The sequence below is a fragment of the Felis catus genome, assembly GCF_018350175.1.
Source record: "Felis catus isolate Fca126 chromosome A2 unlocalized genomic scaffold, F.catus_Fca126_mat1.0 chrA2_random_Un_scaffold_37, whole genome shotgun sequence".
Classification (NCBI taxonomy): Eukaryota; Metazoa; Chordata; class Mammalia; order Carnivora; family Felidae; genus Felis; species Felis catus.
In genome coordinates, this window is record NW_025408497.1 from 306097 (window position 1) to 324368 (window position 18272).

Below are 18272 nucleotides of genomic sequence, written 5' to 3' on the forward strand. Positions count from 1 at the left end.
ACAAATGTGAGTACACATCCGACATCAGTGACTTCTTCCTTTTGTATTTATTTATCTTTTTCAGACTGTGGTTAAAAAACCAGCTTTTTCATGGAGTCCTTGATGAGAACTCAGTTCTTTGGCAAAACCCATTAAGTCAGGGCAAGGTTTCTCGACCAGCATGTAGGGGTTCTGGCCACACCTGTCCACATGAAGTTGTGGATCCTGTCTGGGCCACTTGGTCCAAAAAGAGTAGTGTTGACAGGATGGAAACCTGAGCTTCATAATGTCAAGAAAGAAGGACATGGGAAGATACTAAAAGCCACTGAGATCTTTGTCTTAAATAAGGGGCTCGTATGATGTTTGAATTATACTTCCTTAAAATCATTTTTAAAAATGTCAGAAACTCGATTGAATAAGAGCCATTTAATAGTATTAATAGTATTTTATACTATTAGATGACTCCTGGAAGGCCTGTCAAGATTCTTCTTCAAGCTTTGTAAGTTTAGAGTCCCTCTTATACGTAGTTAGTTTTCCTATCAGCACGTTGTTCACGTTTGTGAAGTTTGGTAGCCCTGGGAACCGTGGTGTCCGAAGTGTTGGTGTTGGAAAGTGAAATGTGGTTTGTGCTCTGTGCTTCCTGGTTTGTTCGCTTTTGGAAACTTGTGCATCAGCCCTCTCCCTCTGGTCTTAGAGGCTGCCCCCAAGGACTCTGTGTCCAACCAGGTAGCTGACAAGCTCAGCGTACATGAAGTGGCCTCAGCCTGCTTGGACATTTATAATAAGAAAATCACTAGGAGTGATGTGATCAGGAAGTGAATGCATTCTTGTCCTTTCTTTAGCCAACTATGTGCAGAGTGTTGATTTACCCAAAGCAAAAAGGGTCTTGAATGTCCTTAGGATTGTCCAACTATAAAGAAATACCTGGTTGCCAGTGTGAATGTTTCGTTCTATCATTAAAAAGCAAAACCTGTACTCCCCAGAGCCTGAGACAGAGACACAGGGGACACCCATAGAGAAAAGTAGATTTCTTGAGATTGGCATGCACCAGATTCTCAGAGAGGGATCTGCAACGTCCCAAGTCAGGAACAACCTAAATTGAGGCAGAATCCTCTCACATGAATACCTCCAGGCACAACAGAATCTATTCTGTCTCTTTTGAGTCTACGAAGGAGGAAATTTCTTGGTTCTGTTTATTGCAATTTCCCCCTTCTACCTAGGCTGCATCTCATAGATCAGTTCAGCTCTCTCTCCCTCCCTCATTTCTGAATTCGTGCACAAACTAACTTGTCTTGCATTTCCTACCTCCACCTGGTCATGACCATTGTCTGTGGGAACCAAGTGTTACTGGCTCCCTTGGATCTAATCTAGTTAACGGTAACTAATCAAATCAGCATACAGATAGCTGGCAGAGGTATCAAGAGTGCCCAGGACTTAGGATGTTTACCATTCATGTCAAGATGGCCTCTGTCTTTTGATCCCCATGATCACTGTGCTGACGGCCCCTGGTCTCTTGCAGACACTGGCCACTCAAAGACAGTGTGCATTTCCCACCAGGACGCAATTTAGTGACCTCAGTTCTGAGAGCTGAAGATACAAATGGTACACATTTTGGAGGCTACTTTCTAGAGAGGTTTATTGGCACAAAATTGATTGATTTAGGTGCAACACTATGAAATAGGAACTTGAATTGGTTGTATTGGCTATTTGGAGATGTGTGTTCAAGTAACTTAAAACCTCATAGATTTCATCAAAATAGACAAGATCACCTGATTATGCAAATCTTTATTTAATTCAGAAATCTGACAATTTGGGCTGTGATTCAGATTCAAAGTAAACCTTGAACGTAAAACCTTATGGGGAGCCTGGGTGGTTCAGTCAGTTAAGCATCTGACTCTTGATTTTGGCTCAGGTTTGTGAGTTTGAGCCCAGCATCAGGCTGTGTGCTAACAGCGTGGAGCCTGCTTTGGATTCTCTGTCTCCCTCTCTCTCGTTCCTCCCCCGCTCTCTCTACTTTCAAAAATAAATCAACATTAGAAAAAAGAAAACCTCAGTGTTTTTAGAAACTCAACAATAATGTAGAATTTATTTTTGCTGGAATAATCCCATATTATTATAAGAGCAGCTGCACATCTCTCAGTTATATCCATATCTGTAAACATCGGTCTCTATAACAGTCTCATTTGAATCTCTAGTACATTTTCATTGTTACTTTCTCCCATCCTTCCGTAAATTTTGGGGTATTTTTGGAAATGTTCCAAAGGATTTTATCCAGGTACTTCATGAATGTACAACAGAAGTCATTTACTTCTTGTCTACTAAAAGGGTAAGGAACAATGAAGCCATCACCACAGTAAGATCGTAAACACAATCATCACTCCTACAGGTTTGCCCCTGCTCCTTGGTAAGCCTTCTGTCCTCCCTCTCCTTCAGGAGGAGGCATTGGAGAGGTGTGCTTATAACCTCCTGGAGGCTGGTTGAAGGTTTATAAAAATGATTCTTGGTGACAGATATTATAAATGTCTTTGCTATTCCTCATTATCTCAAATATTATTTCAGCTTGTCCATATTTTGGCTGACCATTTCCGTCTTGGCTCTCGTGTCTTCGGAACTCTGTGGAAGCTTGCCGTTATTACTGCCACCGTTGCAATTTGTGCATGTCTTATTTACCTCTGGAGAGTTGTCCTTGCTGTGAGTATACTAAAATACCTTACAGATAGGCTTTTAAGCATAAGTAAGCAGAAGTTTTTTGGTAAGCACAAATTTTTTACTAGACCATTTGTATGCACTCAGTACTTCAAATTTCCCTTTAAGCACGGCATTCATTGCATCCCACAAATTGTAGTAATTCCAACATTCATTATCATTTAGATGGACATATTTTTACAATTCTGTGAAATGTCTCCTTGACCCTCTTCTTTTAGAATTTCTCTAGTCTATCTCTATTCTCTATCTTCTATTAGAATATCTCTCATATATTTTGTAGCTTTTCAGTTGTCTTTCTATTATTGATGTCTAGCTTACATATGTGTTCTGAGAACGTATTTTCTATGATTTTGTTGACTTCAAGTGAAGGTGTATTTTATGACCCTGAATATGGTCTGTGTCAGTGAATGTTCTATATGAGCTTGAGAAGAATGTGTATTTTTCTATTGTAGAAAGTGTTCTACAGATGGTCATGGATCTAGGTGATTGGTGATGCAGTTCAGTCCAACTGTGTTCTTATATTTGAATATCTTTATGCTCAATCTGTCAATGACTGATAGAGGGTGTTGAATTCTTTCAGCTCTAATAATGTATATGTCTACTTCTCCTATCAGTTGTATCAGTTTTTGCCTCATGTATTTTGGCACTCTGTTGTTAATGCATGTACATTAAGGATTATGTTTTCTTGGAGAATTAAGCCTTTATTATTGACCTCAGTATCTCCAATAATTTCCCTTATTTTGTACATGTTTTGAAGAACAATTTAATTGTTCACAGAATTCTAGGTGGATGGGTTCTTTTCTTTTAACAGTATAAACATTTCATTCTTCTTGATTGCATCGTTTCTGAATTCTGAGTATTTTTTGTCCTGGTTCCTCTTGGGTAAGGTGTTATTTCTTCCATCTCCCTGCAACTCCAGCCCCCAACACTACCCCTTAGCTTCTTCCAAAATTCTTTGTTTTCAATTTTCTCTTGATTGAATAGTATATGTCTAGGGATAGTCTTGTGTTTTTTGTTTTGTTTTGTTTTGTTTTGTTTTGTTTTGTTTTGTTTTTGGTTTGGTTTGGTTTTTTTGGAGGGGGGTATTTATCCTGCTTGAAATTCTTTGAGTTTCCTGAATCTGTGGTTTATGACTATCATTAATTTTGGAAAATTCTCAGTCATTTTCACTTCAAACGTATAAGTAGGTATTCCCATTTTGTGTATGTTACACCTTTTGTCATTGTCACACTGGTCTTGGATTTTCTCTGTTGTATTTTTAATTTTTTTGTGTGCGTTTCTGTTTTGGGTGTTTCTAGCTGACATTTCCTTCTGCTTGTTGAGTCTTTCCTCAGCTGTGTTGTGTGTGTTAATAAATCCAACAAAGGCATTCCTTATTTCTGTTATGATGTTTTGGATTTCTAGAAGTCCTTTTGGATCCTAGAGTTATCGTTTCTGTGCTCACATTCACCACCTCTTCTTGCATACTGACTACTTCTTCCATTAGAGTCATTATCCTATTAATCAGAGCGGTTTTACATTCCCAGCCTGATTATCCCACCATCTCTGCCATAGGAAGTGTGATTCTAATGCTTGCATTCTGTGTTCAAAATATGTGGTTTTTCCTTTTAGGGTACCTTGTTAAGTTTTTTGGGAAGCTTGGGGTCACGTCCGTGTCTCAAAAAACTGAGGTGAAGGCTTTTAGTGTAAAGTTTTGTCTTTACCTAGGTTTTAGGCTGAGTTTACTCCCCTATGAGACAGGAAGGAGGAAGAGCACTGTAGTTGAGTATTTCCCTTCATCTGTATTGCTTGTCTTCAGAAAAACCCCATTAGGCTTTGGAGAAATAGTTTCTCTGGAGGGCAGGCCTTCTTTTAAAAAAAATTTTTTTTTCCAACTTTTTTTATTTTTTTATTTTTGGGACAGACAGAGACAGAGCATGAACGGGGGAGGGGCAGAGAGAGAGGGAGACACAGAATCGGAAACAGGCTCCAGGCTCCGAGCCATCAGCCCTGAGCCTGACGCAGGGCTCGAACTCACGGGCCAGGAGATCCTGACCTGGCTGAAGTCTGACGCTTAACCGAATGCGCCACCCAGGCGCCCCCTGGAGGGCAGGCCTTCTAAGCAAGAACAGAACAGCATGAGTTTATTTATAAGTGGCTGTTTTTCCTCTTTTCCTGCCAATTTAGAAATCTTTCCCTTCAAAAAGAAAATATGCATATTAAGTATTTGTAAGGCCATCTCTCTTTCCATTTCCCCTGCTTAGGAAAGGAAACATGTGACATTAAAGGACTATCCATGGTTTCCTGTTTGCCCTCCGTAGATACACTTTCCTATAACAACATTTTTATGACTCACTTTTTGATACCATGATGATATTCCAATATCCTGGCAAGATGTTGCGGCCTGCTTCAGCATCACATCATCATTCAAAACTTTCAAATAGGGATATACGTCCTACAGATCAAGAAAATGTGTCTTTCCCTTTTGTTAAAGTAGAGTCTTGCCTAGATTTTATTGAGCTCTAATTCATCAGGGGATGACTTGGGTCTGGGTGTTACTGGACCACCCAGACCAGGTTCTCCAGTCTCAGTGTCTTACTAATGAACACTGATCGAAAGGGAAACAAAGCAGGTGGCGTTTATTAGAGATAGGTTGTATACAGCGGAGCCACCGAGAAAGAGGAATATCGCTCCCCCAAAGGGTGGTGTGCCAGGCTTATAAAGGCACTTTTCCAAAGGGTGAGGGGCTGGGAGTGGGGAAGCATCCTTCAGTCCCACAGTCATTATCTTAGGGTTGTTACTTTTCAGTGGACACAAGACAATCACAGGATGTCTTTTTCCATGGTTGACGTGCTTTTAGTGCTCCTAGAAAATAGAAATCCTAGTGCAGTCAGGCTTTAAATTGTTATGTCTACTTTTGCCCAGACAACCATTACTCCCTAATACCTGTTCTCTCTTTGGTTCACTTTTCCAGAAGTCTCCAGTATGGAAACTGTTAACCCTTGCCTTAGACCAGTGCCTTTACAAGAATTAAGTTCCTCTTGCTTTTCTTATACCTTCTCAACGGGAGCCCTTTTTGCTTTGTTTTTGAAATGTTAGCCATCATTTCTTTTGGTGCCTGTGCTTTTGCCCTAGCCATGTTCCACTCTCTTTCTCATCTGATGATGTGTTTTTGGAAGACCCTCTGTTTTTAGTGATCTAGGAAAATCATAGCACCTGACATGTTGTAATTGTTTATTGATTCGGAAAGCAGCCAACCCTGTGTAACATTTCAGAAAGCTTTCTAGAGAATGAAAGAAGCGTGTCTTCATACAAAGGTTTTCCTTTTCTTTCCTTGCCGCTTCCTTCCTCCTTCCCATCCCTTCCCTTTCCTTCTCGCCCTCCCTCTCGTCCCCCTCCATCTCTCTCTCTCTCTCTATGTCTCTCTCTGTCTGTCTCTTTCTTCCTCTCTCCCTTTCTTTTTTTCTTTTTTTGGCATTTCAAATGATCCTGGGTTCTGGACTTCATTGTGGATATTGGGTTTGACTACAAGAGAAAAAAAATCAGACAAATATTTTATTTATGTATTTGTAAAACTGTCCGCCTTATGCACTGACAGAATTGAATATTTTGATATTTATTTAATATAATGTAAATCTACCTTTTGGTCAAAATAAGCTCTGAATCTTTATGCTTTTATCAGACATGGTTTATAAAGAATCATGAACTAAATATGAAATTCTACTTTTTTATTATATTAATGTTATGAATTCATTATGCTGACCAAAATGATCATTGTAATTTCATTGGATGACATTTCAGTATTTTATCAGGAAGAATAAGTTTTTACTCTTACTATGTTTTGACCTCAAACTTAATTTTGTTTCTTCCTCTCTCAGACAGAGCCTCCAGTATATCCAGGTAAGATTTTAGGTTTGAGTAGTCTTTGTAATTTTTTTTCATTACTCGTGTTTGGTGTGGGTTTTAAGTTTTTAACTAGGGATAAATATGGTGACTTCTGATGTCTAATTGACTTGTTAACTCTTGAAAATCTTTCTCTTCCCTGTTAGAGGCTAAGGGACAATGTGGAGGGATTTGCCTCTCTTAAGACAAGAGACCAGGGGAGGAAAACAGCACAGGAGGAAGGAGAACAGAATGAGTGTAATTTTGCATAGAAATGATTAGGACAGAAGTGATGATATGAGCCAGAGGTGTGGAGTGAGTACTTTGCCATGACCTGGCTTTTGGTGAAATGTGAAGATGAGAAAACCCTCTTTGAGTCTGTCAAGAAGCCTAAGCTTAGAGAAGAAGCCAGGTATTGCCAGGCAGGGTGTGTGTCGCAGGAGAGGGTTAAACCAAGGTTTTGAGTCTGAGGTGGAGGGAGCCATTCATGCCAGGGGAAAAGTGAACTTGATGCAAATGGGGGACAATCTATTCTGCACGGACCCCATGGACTGTGGTGATTCTGTGGTGCTGTCTGTTGAGAGGCAAGGTGGCTACCTGACACTTAACAGGCCCTCAAAGACTGGTTGGTGTTTATCACTGTAAATGCAGCGGTGGTGGTGATGAGAAGAGTGATCTCGGGGCATGAGAGCTCTCACATTGGGCCAGTGTAAGAGGAGTTTGCACTTTGTGTCTGTTAGAGGAGTCAGTGTTCTAGAGCTTACATGTATAGGAATTTCAGTGAAATGAGGTTTCTTGGGTTTAAAATGCTGCTGAAACTTGCTTTCTTCAGGCACAATGAGAAAGCTAAAAAGTTAGTTACACCCATGTGTCAGATCATGTGTCTGTGCTGCTAATACAGTGGGATTATTTGATGTCACTGGTTTGGTAACAACCTTAAAAATTGTTTTATCTCCTTTTAGTTAATGTACAGCAAAAAACTGCAAAGAGCAACACGTTGGAGAAAGAAAACACAGAGCTGGCTGAAGCAATATCCATGTGGGAACAGAAGGTAGCATTGCCCTTTCAAATATTTCTTGTGACTTCATTTTGATTAGTTTTACCTCTTGTAGTTCATCCTACTGACCTATTTCATGTGTTCTATATATACTTCCAATTCAAGACAAGCTTCACAAATGTAATAAAAAACTACCTTTTTATTTGTGAAAGGAGTCACACATCAGACATAGGCTTATCTATCACGATGCTATTTTTGAATTCTGATTCCTTTTTCATTTGTTTTGTATATACATCAATGAATTAAAGATACATCTTCAAGAAGCTAAGAGAGAAAGTAACATTCACTCTGCTGAAGCTCTTAAGTTGAAAGTCAGAATCCTTTCTTTGCCTGGATTGCGTTCTAAAAACACAAGTAAAATTAAGGAATTGTTATGACTCATTCAACATGTTCTGTTGAAGGAGAACATCAGAAAAGTTGAGCACTTCAATAAAATTTTAAATGACACCCTTCAAAGTGCACATGCTACCTTGCAATCAGAAAGAGAGAGAGAGAGGAATGTCAAGAATCAGGGAGTGCTAAGAGTTGGCTGCTTTTACTGTAATTTGACTTTGGAGGCTTTTTGTTCATTGGGTGAGGTGAGCATAGCATATTCGCTTGCTGTTTACCATAGTAGAGAGTGGGCCTCTGGGAGACAAACCTCCATCTGCACAGCTGGCATTTCACTAGGACCACCATGAGGAGTTTGCTATTTCAAGGACTAGGAAGTATCTTTTATTTTCACAACTAGGTCATTACCACATCATTCAGACCTGCCCTCCAAGATAGGGAGAAAATCCCCCAAGATAGTTGAGAGATGAAGGGCAATAGCAAATTGTATACTGCCTTCTTCTCTTAATGCTCAACAACGTTCAGTGTGCATAGAGGAATATTCTCCTAAGAAAGCCATTTGTGAGCCCTTTGACTGGAACTATTTTCCATGTTCTTTGCCTTCTCCTTGTTGTATTTATGCCCCAGGATCTTTCTTTGTTGCCATGCACAGTCCTGTTGCACTCACATTGTTGTGCGATCATTATTTCTTGAATGTATTTTCTCATATGTGTCCTAAAGTCAGAAGATGCAAACGGTCAGTTGGAGGAACTGAGAGCCTGGAGGTCCAATAAACGTGCACTGGAAGGTATGTTGTCTGTTGGGGAGAAATCCCCATATGGTGGCAATGACTTTGCATTGGGAAGGGAAAGAATGCCTTCTTGCCTTCACACTAGTTGCCCTTTTCCTGTCACCCCAAAACCAAGTCTCAGGTCATATGCACATGCACAAAATAACCATTTTTTTTACAGCAAGGATAAAGGACGTGGAAGACATTCGTAATGCTTTGAGTTCTACTAAAGCAATCAGGGAAGAAACAGCCAAAAGCCTGAAGGAGAGAGGAGACGTCCTTGATGAATTCTATGAAGAAAGAAAAATGGCTACAGCAAAGTAAGACGTTCATGTGATAATGGTCCCGAGTACTGTTGTATGAATGAATGTGGTGGCCGCTATAGATAAATATATTTCTTCTAGAATTGGATCCAGAGTATTTTTGCCAAATGCATTCAGGAGAATTGTGCCTGCCCTTCCTACCTTGCTTCCTATAACCTGCATTTTCCTTTCTGTCCTTAGTGCTTGTCACACATTCTTGTGTCATGTACTTGGGGTAGAAGAGGGAAGATACTGGCATTAAGCACACTGATAACAGGATCCCCTCTGGATCCATTTACATTGGCCTATAGGTTTCAATCCCATCCCATTGTCTTATCAGCCGGGAATTAGGTGATCTTTGTTCAGCACCAGACTTGGGTCAAACATATTTAGGGAACACATTGACTTATCTTGCTGCAGAAACCATGGGAGTTTCTTTCTAGACTGTGGGTTGGGATGGCATCAGTACTGCATCTCTTCATCCAGTCTGCAAGGGAGACTCGTATGAAATGTGTCTTCATGGGTTCATTAGAAATTTGGTGCACCAGGTGCATGTTTCTTCTTTGGTCCAGTATTTCCTTTTGTTCTCAGGAGGAGGGCCTTTAGAGCCCCTCATTCACATTGAAAAGGAAATGCTTCCTTGTCTTCCCTGGAGACTCAGCTTCTGTTAGTCCTTTCCACACCCGGGGTGGAGCCTGCTCTGTCTCACTGGCATGTTGTTTTTGTTAATTTGTAAGCTCTTTGTGGGAGCAGGTAGAGCACCCTGACCACCTTTCTATCTTCACCCCCTTACAACAGAGCCTCTACATTACAGCCCCCCCAGAAAACATTTGCTGAAGGACTCCCTGAGAGGCCAGAAGGAAATGCATGTACCTTTCTCTGTCTAGTGCTTTTGTGTCCACTACTAACAGTCTTTCAGTTTTGCATGTGATTCTTGAGTACATCCGGTGCCAAGTTGAAACCCTTTAAAGCAACACCATGGACAAAATAGTCTGAGGGCAACACAGCAAACCAGCCTTTCTAAGCATTTCCCTTTGCTGCCTTCACTGTCAATGAACTGAGTCTTGTTAAATTAGACTGAGTCCATGAAGTTGATAGTTTTCCATCTGAAATCTGTTTCCTGAAGACAACAGCCTGACTGTGGGACAGTTCACACCATGTTCTATTTCAGCATATATTGCCACTCTAAGATTGGCCTTTCCCTCCACCAGGATCTTTGAAAGAGTGGGCAGGGGTTGCACTCCTGAACCTTAGTGGTGTATGGGAGTGATTTGCAATGCTGGTGAAGCCATATCCTGGAAGGCTGTCTTTCATGCTCAGTGTCTGTGTCAGGGTACAACTTCTGGACTGAGATTCAGTGCACTGCCCCATGGAGGTGTAAGGCAATGATGATCCCCTGCCTCATCCTAATGGGTACAGTTGGTCAGGCACAGGTTTTCACACTGACCTGAAATAGGCCTTCTCCATCTCAAACAAAAGACCAACTCTGGGAAGGCACAAGGTGCAATGTTATTTGATGACTTGACGATGAAGGAGTAGAAGCAGAGAACTAGAAAGGCGGCTCTGATTGTAGGCCACTTGGCAGCAGACGGAGGTTGAATGTTCTCTACCATTAAATGGGGTCTTCATTTCTCTGACTGTGTTGTCAGTCTGTGCATCGTTGGGGGAGGGGATAGGGATATGTGAATCTAGGCTTTAAGAGAGCTGAGAAGGAAAAAGGCAGAATTTCTGGACCTTGGCTACTGGACTATGTATATATCTTTCCCATCGTAGGAATCTGGATATGACAAACTGTGAACTAGTGGCAATGAAGAATCAGATGGCAACTGCAGAGGAAAATCTGAAAATAGCTACAAGGGACATAGACAAGTGCAAGTGAGTTCAGATACTAATTAGCAGCGGCTCATGAAACCCCTGTTCGTTTCTTAGTTCTAACCTTTGTACAATGGGTAGACTCCATGAATATAGTAATACAAACACAAATTCAGAGGACGTATCCGTAGAGAATTAACAGATAGGAAAAGATAAGTATTAGAAAGAATAAAACAATTAAGCTACTAAACATTTCTGGGTCTCCAGCATTGACCTGCCCATGTAGAAACTTCATCCATGCCAACGTTCCTGAGGGGTGGTGTCAGTTGTCATAATCTAGAGGAAAGCAGTGTGTCATAGGATGAAATCCTATCCATCAACAAGGTAGTACCATCTGATGGTCCTGGTCTTTGCAACCCTAGGAAACCTGGTGAGTACACAAGTTAAAGGAGAATAGAACTTTATGTTGGCTTTATGATGAAAGTCACTTGTCACATGATGAATTAGGGCAAGATTGCAAATGGAAAAGAATTCTATGACCTCTGAACCCTACGGGCATGGAATAATGAGTAAGGAGATGGAACAATAGCTTTGGTTCTGTACATTTATAATTGTGTGAAAAGTGTTTCATGTGAAAGGATAAATTGTATTGGGGAAAGATATGAGGATGACGGGAACATGAGCAGATTATTTATAATCCTACCTAATATTAGGCCTTATTTGACGAAAACAATTGTATCTCACAGACAGGAAATTGAACAAACACGAGAACAGCTGCAGAAGGCAGAACTCACCTTCACACACCAGGTAACGTGAGTTCTGCCTGACATATTGAACCCTTAGTACCTCATGTGGTTGAGTGTAGTGGCCCTTGGAATTCCCAAACATGGACTTTTCATTGTTGCTTTTTCAGGTCGCAGTTTATGAGCGTAATGCTGCGGAAAACTGGGTAAGTGTTTTCCTTTTTCCTCCTCTCTCTTTGGTGCACAGTCTGGCACGACTGAAGGTGGATGTGTTTTTCTCCCCTAGATCAAGACTCAGATCTGGGAGACGAAAATGGCGGGACAGAGCCGGGAGATCGCCCGCTTGAAATACAGGTGTGGGAGCGTGACATGAGTTTTTATGGGTGTTTTGAGGGATGACAGCGGTGCCGTTTAGTGTGTAGTCAGAGGACGTGGCATTGCAACTCTTATGGAAGTCCATTCTTTTTCTGTATCCAAGACTGGTTGGGATGGAAGGAGAGAGGCTGGTTGAGGCATACAGGAGGTGGAGACCAATGCCTGGAAGTCCAGAGATGCAGAACGCTCCGAGGAGAGGTAAGGAGCACGTGGTGATGTGCAGCAGCCTAATTTCTGTGGCAGAGCCTTTTCCTGTGGGTGATCATCGTGTGTCCTGGAGAGAACCACAAACACTAAGGACAGCAGGTGGTCTGAAGGGGTGACAGAAGGGTGTTCTCCTCTGGTACTGCAAGCAGTGAGGCACTTGTCCCTGGGACTGTTGGAGCTCATGCCCCTCCTCTGACTGTGACCCTCCCACCTCCTCTAGCATCCCCCTGTCTGAAGAGCCTGGAAAGGATGATAGGACAGGGGCCTCATCCTTCTTCCCACCCGGACTCAATGTGAAGACTTTAGTTTATTTGAGGAGAAGGTCATTTATTGACTATTTTTAATGTTCCTTTATTTTTATTGTTGTGAACTGTAGACCTACATTCCTGAATCCAAGCTCCAAATGGCTTCGCCCTCTGATGTTATCAGTGCACCTCTGCGGCTTCACTGCTAAACATCCATAGTTTTCCTTTACTCCTTAATATAATATCAGTCAAGTTCAGTTCCATTCAGAAATAGTTACATAATACCGGCTCCCACGTGGAAGGCAGCTTATAGATAAGCTGAAAGACTGAACAATTTGCCTGGAGTCAGAAGAAACACACCCATGCTCTTCTGTGGAGGGTTTTTTGATGTTATCCACCAACTGACGCTCTCGTTTTAATTTTTATCTGAAATGAGATGCTGAGTTATTACCCCTCATGTGTATTGAGAAATGGCTGTTTTGGTGACGATTTCCTGATTTCTCTTTGAGCTGCCCTGTTGAAAGTTATTTGACTAATTATGAAGAACATGAGCCAGGACCCTATGGTTTCTTCATTAAGATATGATGGGATAGATCTCCCCCTTATCACTGGGGTCAACTGAGGCTTGTGGGTTACTCTCTGCCTCTCCTCCTGGTCCTGAGTGTGGGCAAGAGTTTAACACGACACAAAATGTGGTGTTTGTGTGAATTCTGCACAGTCTACTAAAATCAGAGTAAACCTCTATCCCTTTTAGAGCCTTCAGCCGAAGCTGGTGTCACTCCCATGAGTCACAACTACAAGCAGTCTACCAACAATGCCGAGAAGGACAAGGTAAATGCTGGGGACATTTTCAGTTGTAAGTCTGTCAGGAAACCCTCATTTGTGGAACAGCATGCTCTGCGGCCTTATCCCTGTTTTGTGTGTTGTGTGATATGTCTGCCTGTTTATATTTTCCAAATGCACAGCCTTCACCCAAGAGTCTACAGGCTGCTTTCTTTTCAGCCTGTCATCTTTTTTCTGGTCAGTTTAGTAGCCAAAGGAACTTAGAAGTTGACCACCTTATGGCTTTTCCCTTGTGTTCAAAATAACAACAACAGGAAGATACACTGTACTCTATAGCAAAGTCTCTAAGCTTGTTGACTCCTAACACACTACCTCTCTGTGGGATCAGTGTTGTTGTTATTTTCCTCTTTCTGGTCTCACTATTCATGTGTGAAGACTGTCTGTTCATTGTAAACGTGAAAAGACTTCCCTCCATCTTTATATTGTGTGCCTTGTACAATTTATGATGGTTTTAGACAACGTCATTGTCATAACTCACCACCTTCACGTCTTCATGGGTAAATGAAGTGTTTGGAAGCCTTTCAAGCAGTATCTTAGGTAAAAGTATTCTGAACACAAGGTCCTTCAGTTTTATTCATATAAGCAGGTTCTCTTGTGTCTCCAGTCAGGGTTAGAGCTGATACCATCGCTCATGACACATCCCTGGAAGTGTATACCAAAGTCAAAACACATTTGCATTAATTCTGTTTCCTGAATGTCTGCCTCTTTTTTCCCATACGATGTATTACTCTGTGTCTTGTAGTGTACACAAAACCAGAATTCCTTATGAATTCAGGTGAACACTTGGGGGCCTAGTACTCATTGATGTGTAATATGTTCCGCACAGCAAACATTTCCTCAGGTCCCCTACAAGACTCCAGGCATCCCCAACTCCCGAGTGGTTTCTTGGCCTTTGACAGCACTTGCAGAAAGTAGGAAGACCTCTTTCTCAGCGAGGGAAGCAGAGGGGGCCAAGAGTGGGGCCGGCAGGCAGAACTTGTCCCCAAGAGTAGCTGTGATTTCATGTGCAGAGAATGAGCTGTGTATTTGCAGTCCATTTTTCTGTGTTCGGAATAAGCCAAAAACAGAGCTTTTGCCGTCCCTGTAGTGGAGGGATGCAAAGTGATCCTGGACATGGATGTCCGCCTGTCTGGAATATGCTGCTTCATTAGTTTGGAATTACTTATTTAATCCTGTAAGATGGCATCATTTTGTTCTAAATTCTCAGACCTGGGCAGGGACATGTGGTGACAGTAGTTTAACCGCCTGCGTTTAGTTGCCTAAGCTGTAGGTGGTACCCAGTGGCAGGGACAGAGTTTTCAGGTACTGATGCTACTCTCTCGGATCCTGGTGGCAGAGAAGGGGGCAGGTGCTGACCCGTACTTCTATGGGTTTCAGCTGCTTTGGGGATTGGTTCTCTTGTGTGGCATCTGCACATAGCTGTCACTTCTGTTCTGCAGGGCAGTGTGGATCCGTGGCGACCTCCTCCATCAACTGGAAGATTCTGCACACCCTACCCTAGAGGCCACCGTATGATCTCCTGTGCACATCCACCTCCTGTGCCAGGTTCGGGACCATCCCGAAACCCTCCACCTGCACCACTTGGTAAGATGATCTGGGCAGTATGAGTTGGCTTGCTAAGAACCTTCATCTAATTTTTGTTGTTGTTGAATCTTTTTTAAGAAATTTGTTAATGTTTATTTATTTTTGAGACAGACAGAGACTGAGCATGAATGGGGGAGGGTCAGAGAGAGGGAGACACAGAATCTGAAGCAGGTTCCAGGCTCTGAGCTGTCAACACAGAGCCCGACGTGGGGCTGGAACTCACGCACTGTGAGATCATGACCTGAGCCGGAGTCGGACGCTTAACCGACTGAGCCATCCAGGCGCCCCGTAGTTGAGTCTTGTACAAGGTGCAGAGGTGGTACCACAGACCATTGCAACGCAAGGAAAATGCCTGCCATCATCACCACATTCCTTGAGTGTCTCACGATTGACTTATCATCCTTGTGTCATTTCCCCCACCTTGTGTTGGTACAGGTGTCTCTTGTGGAGATGGAATGGGGCTGTATGCAGAAAAGCAGGCATAGCGCTTCAGCAGATGTGTGCCATACACAGTCCATGTGCTGGGCGGTGGGAGGCATGAGGCGCAGCCTAACGTATATCCATCCAGTTGAGCCCCAGTCATCCACAGTTGTTTGAGGAGTTATGAAAACACCTGAACCAGGGCTTTTATGGGTCTTCATCAGAGTTTAAAGAATGGCTCTCCCTTTACCTTGGGATCACCTGAAGCATGTGGGATACCCTGTGCATGTGATTTGGGATCTGACTGGGCCAAAGAGTTTAAGTTGCTTGAGGAATGAGGAGAGTGGTTTTTGTTTTTTGGGGTTTTTGTTTTGTTTGTTTTTGTGTTTTTGGTTTTTTTTTTTTTTAATCTCTGCACAATCTACTCAAAGCAGAATAAACCTCCATCCCTTCTAGGGCCTTTTTCAGATCCACATGTTGCTCCTGTGAGTAACAACAACACTGACTCTACCAAAAGGATCACGGAGGACAAGGTAAATGCTGTGGACATTTTCAGTTGTAACTCTTTGGCAAAACCCTCCTTTTTCTGTTCAGCGCTCTCTCCCGGCTTTGTGTCTGTTTTGTGTGTTGTATGATATGTCTGCTTGTTTTTCTCATTTTCCAAATGCACAGCCTTAACCCAAGTGTCTATGGGGTTCTCTACTTTCTGCCTGTCACCTCCTTGTGGAAGGTTTAGAACCAATCGTGCCTAGGGCTGAGCACCCAAGGGCTTTTCTGGTATATACCTGGAAATAACCCAGGGAGGAAGAGACCACACTCCACCTGGAAGTCTTTTGGCATGACTTATTTTTTCTGGACCTCCTCAGTGTGGAATCATTGCTCTTGCTGTTTCTTCCTGTTCTGTTTCTTTCTAGGGGATTAATGTGTTCAGAAAATCGGCAGTTATCCTTATGTTTTGAAAATGCAAACTGCCTTCACTCCAACTTATATTTTTGTATGTGTCATTTAGAGTGGTCTTAGACAAAGTAAATTTAATACCCATCAACATTCAGCCTTTTTTTCTTTTTTTTTTTTTTTTTTTTTTTTTTTTTTTTTGTAAATGTGCTGTCTGGAATCTCTTCAGTTGTGCCCTGGGTATACATATTCTGAACTCCAAGAGGTGACATATTTGTCCTAGAAAACACGCATGGCTACATGGGTGGTGAAGAGAGACAATCCGTAATTACCTGCATTGTAATTCTCCACTGTGTCCTTTGTGTTCACATGAGCACGTTCTCTTGTGTCCTGTGTCACTGTTACAGGTGAAACATGGAGATGTACAGCAAAAACGAAAGTGTATTTGTGTTAATTCTGTTAGTTAGAATTTCAGCTTATTTTTTCAGAGAACAAAAGTACCCTGCGAGTTGTACTGTAGTTAACTGAGAAGTACCACTGAATGAAAATAAATTAGCTCAGCCTACCTAACATGTATAGGTAACATGTTTCTCTAAGAACATGCTTTTCGAGGTTCTCTGCATGACCTCAGGATCCCCATCCCCCAACATGTCTCTGTGCCCATGGATAGCACTTGCAGAGAGGAGAAGACCTCATTGTCGGGAGAGAAGCAGATCGGGCACAGGCGGGGGCTTAGAGGCAGAGCTTTGAGCCACGAGGGCTATGATTCCATGTGTGGAGCCTGGGATTGTCATTCCTTCTCAATCTGTAGTTCTTCACATACAAATAAGCAGCCTCTGTGGTGGAGGCGGATGCGGGGTGGAAGGCGATTCTGGACTTAAATGCCTTCCTATCAGGAATATGCTATTTTATTAATTTGGTACTCATTCCATAAATCCTCTCGGATAAGAGCTTGCTGTTCTACATTTGCACACATGTGGGAACACTGGTTTGTCCCCATAGCATCCGTTCCCCTCCCCCAAAGCTATAAGTGGAACTCAAAGTATGGGTAGAGATTTTGGCGCTGATGCTGCCCTCTTGGAACCTGGTGGTGGGCAAGCTGGCAGGAGATGAGCACTGCTTCTTTGGGTTGCCACTTTTTGCTGGTGTTGGTGCTTTGCTCTGTCCTATGAACATAGCTTTCTTTTCTGTTCTGCAGGCCATTATGAATGCAAGAGGGCCTGGTCCTTCCCCAGGATCGCCTTGCAGGCTGTCCCCCATGGACCACCCTTCACCACCAGTCACGGGCGATGGGCCACCTCCGCCTCCTCCACCAGCTCCTCCACGTACTAAATTTGGTAAGATGACCTGAACTGGATGAGGGACTGATAAAGCGTATTCGTCTTCTTGGTGAAAGACTTGGTGGGAATGATGTAGGGATGCTTGTGAGGGCTTGGCAATTCAACTGCAAGCCTGCCTGAGGACAGTGTCACATATCTCAAGTTTCTCAGGACATAGTGTACAATGGGCTGTGTCATTTCCCTGTAATGAGGTCAGCTGTAGGTTTCTCTTGTCTACAAGAAAGAGGAGTTTTACACAAAGGCAGATGTATCAGGAGTACTGGTGCCTGTCTGAAAGACACAATGCTTTGAGCTCCGTGAAGGATGAGATGCACCCCTAAGTGTAGGTGCCTCAGGTGTCCCGTCTGAAAGGGGGCACATGCATTATATGACACAGACCTTGTGGTCACCATAGTGGAAGTACCAGTGAAGGATCCAGTGCAAAACTGGGGGAAACTTGAATCACGCAGGAATAGAAGGGAAGTTGAGCACAGCAAGCAGAGTTTGAGGAGGTGCAGAGGGGAGGGCGTTGGGGTCAGTAGGATGGACTTGGAGGCCATTTCTGGCAGGGCCCACACACTGGGAAGGGAGCATGAGGACAGTGTGAAGTCTGCAAAGGACTGCTGCACGGGTTCAACCACAATGTAGAATGCAGTCATCATCTCTGAAATGTCAACGTTACCACAGTGCACCTAGTTCATAATCTAAATAAAGTTTGTTGTTTCCCTTGGTCTTCTGAAGGGTCTGGACATGTTTGAAGAATGTTCTGGAAGATTTAGGAAATTAAACTTAGGAAATGCTTGTCTGCCTAAGTTAGCGTGTCTCA

The 18272-nt window shown here is 42.6% G+C and overlaps 2 protein-coding genes across 8 annotated transcripts in view; both read left to right on the top strand.

Annotated features, from left to right (window-relative positions):
- LOC123383548 (transport and Golgi organization protein 1 homolog) overlaps nucleotides 1–18272 on the top strand; it is a 355976-nt gene that overhangs the window by 273332 nt on the left and 64372 nt on the right. The window lies entirely within an intron of this gene.
- The window catches only part of LOC109497044 (transport and Golgi organization protein 1 homolog), a 259754-nt gene that overhangs the window by 240552 nt on the left and 930 nt on the right, over nucleotides 1–18272 (top strand). For all 5 annotated transcript variants that reach the window (XM_045051392.1, XM_045051393.1, XM_045051394.1 and 2 more), the window contains 15 exons: nucleotides 2539–2670; nucleotides 6543–6564; nucleotides 7509–7597; nucleotides 7852–7914; nucleotides 8654–8720; nucleotides 8884–9022; nucleotides 10778–10879; nucleotides 11563–11623; nucleotides 11730–11765; nucleotides 11846–11913; nucleotides 12038–12132; nucleotides 13141–13217; nucleotides 14669–14813; nucleotides 15690–15766; nucleotides 17326–17464. In XM_045051392.1, the coding sequence (XP_044907327.1) occupies nucleotides 2539–2670; nucleotides 6543–6564; nucleotides 7509–7597; nucleotides 7852–7914; nucleotides 8654–8720; nucleotides 8884–9022; nucleotides 10778–10879; nucleotides 11563–11623; nucleotides 11730–11765; nucleotides 11846–11913; nucleotides 12038–12132; nucleotides 13141–13217; nucleotides 14669–14813; nucleotides 15690–15766; nucleotides 17326–17464 (1312 nt within the window). The remainder of the gene's footprint in view (nucleotides 1–2538; nucleotides 2671–6542; nucleotides 6565–7508; nucleotides 7598–7851; nucleotides 7915–8653; nucleotides 8721–8883; nucleotides 9023–10777; nucleotides 10880–11562; nucleotides 11624–11729; nucleotides 11766–11845; nucleotides 11914–12037; nucleotides 12133–13140; nucleotides 13218–14668; nucleotides 14814–15689; nucleotides 15767–17325; nucleotides 17465–18272) is intronic.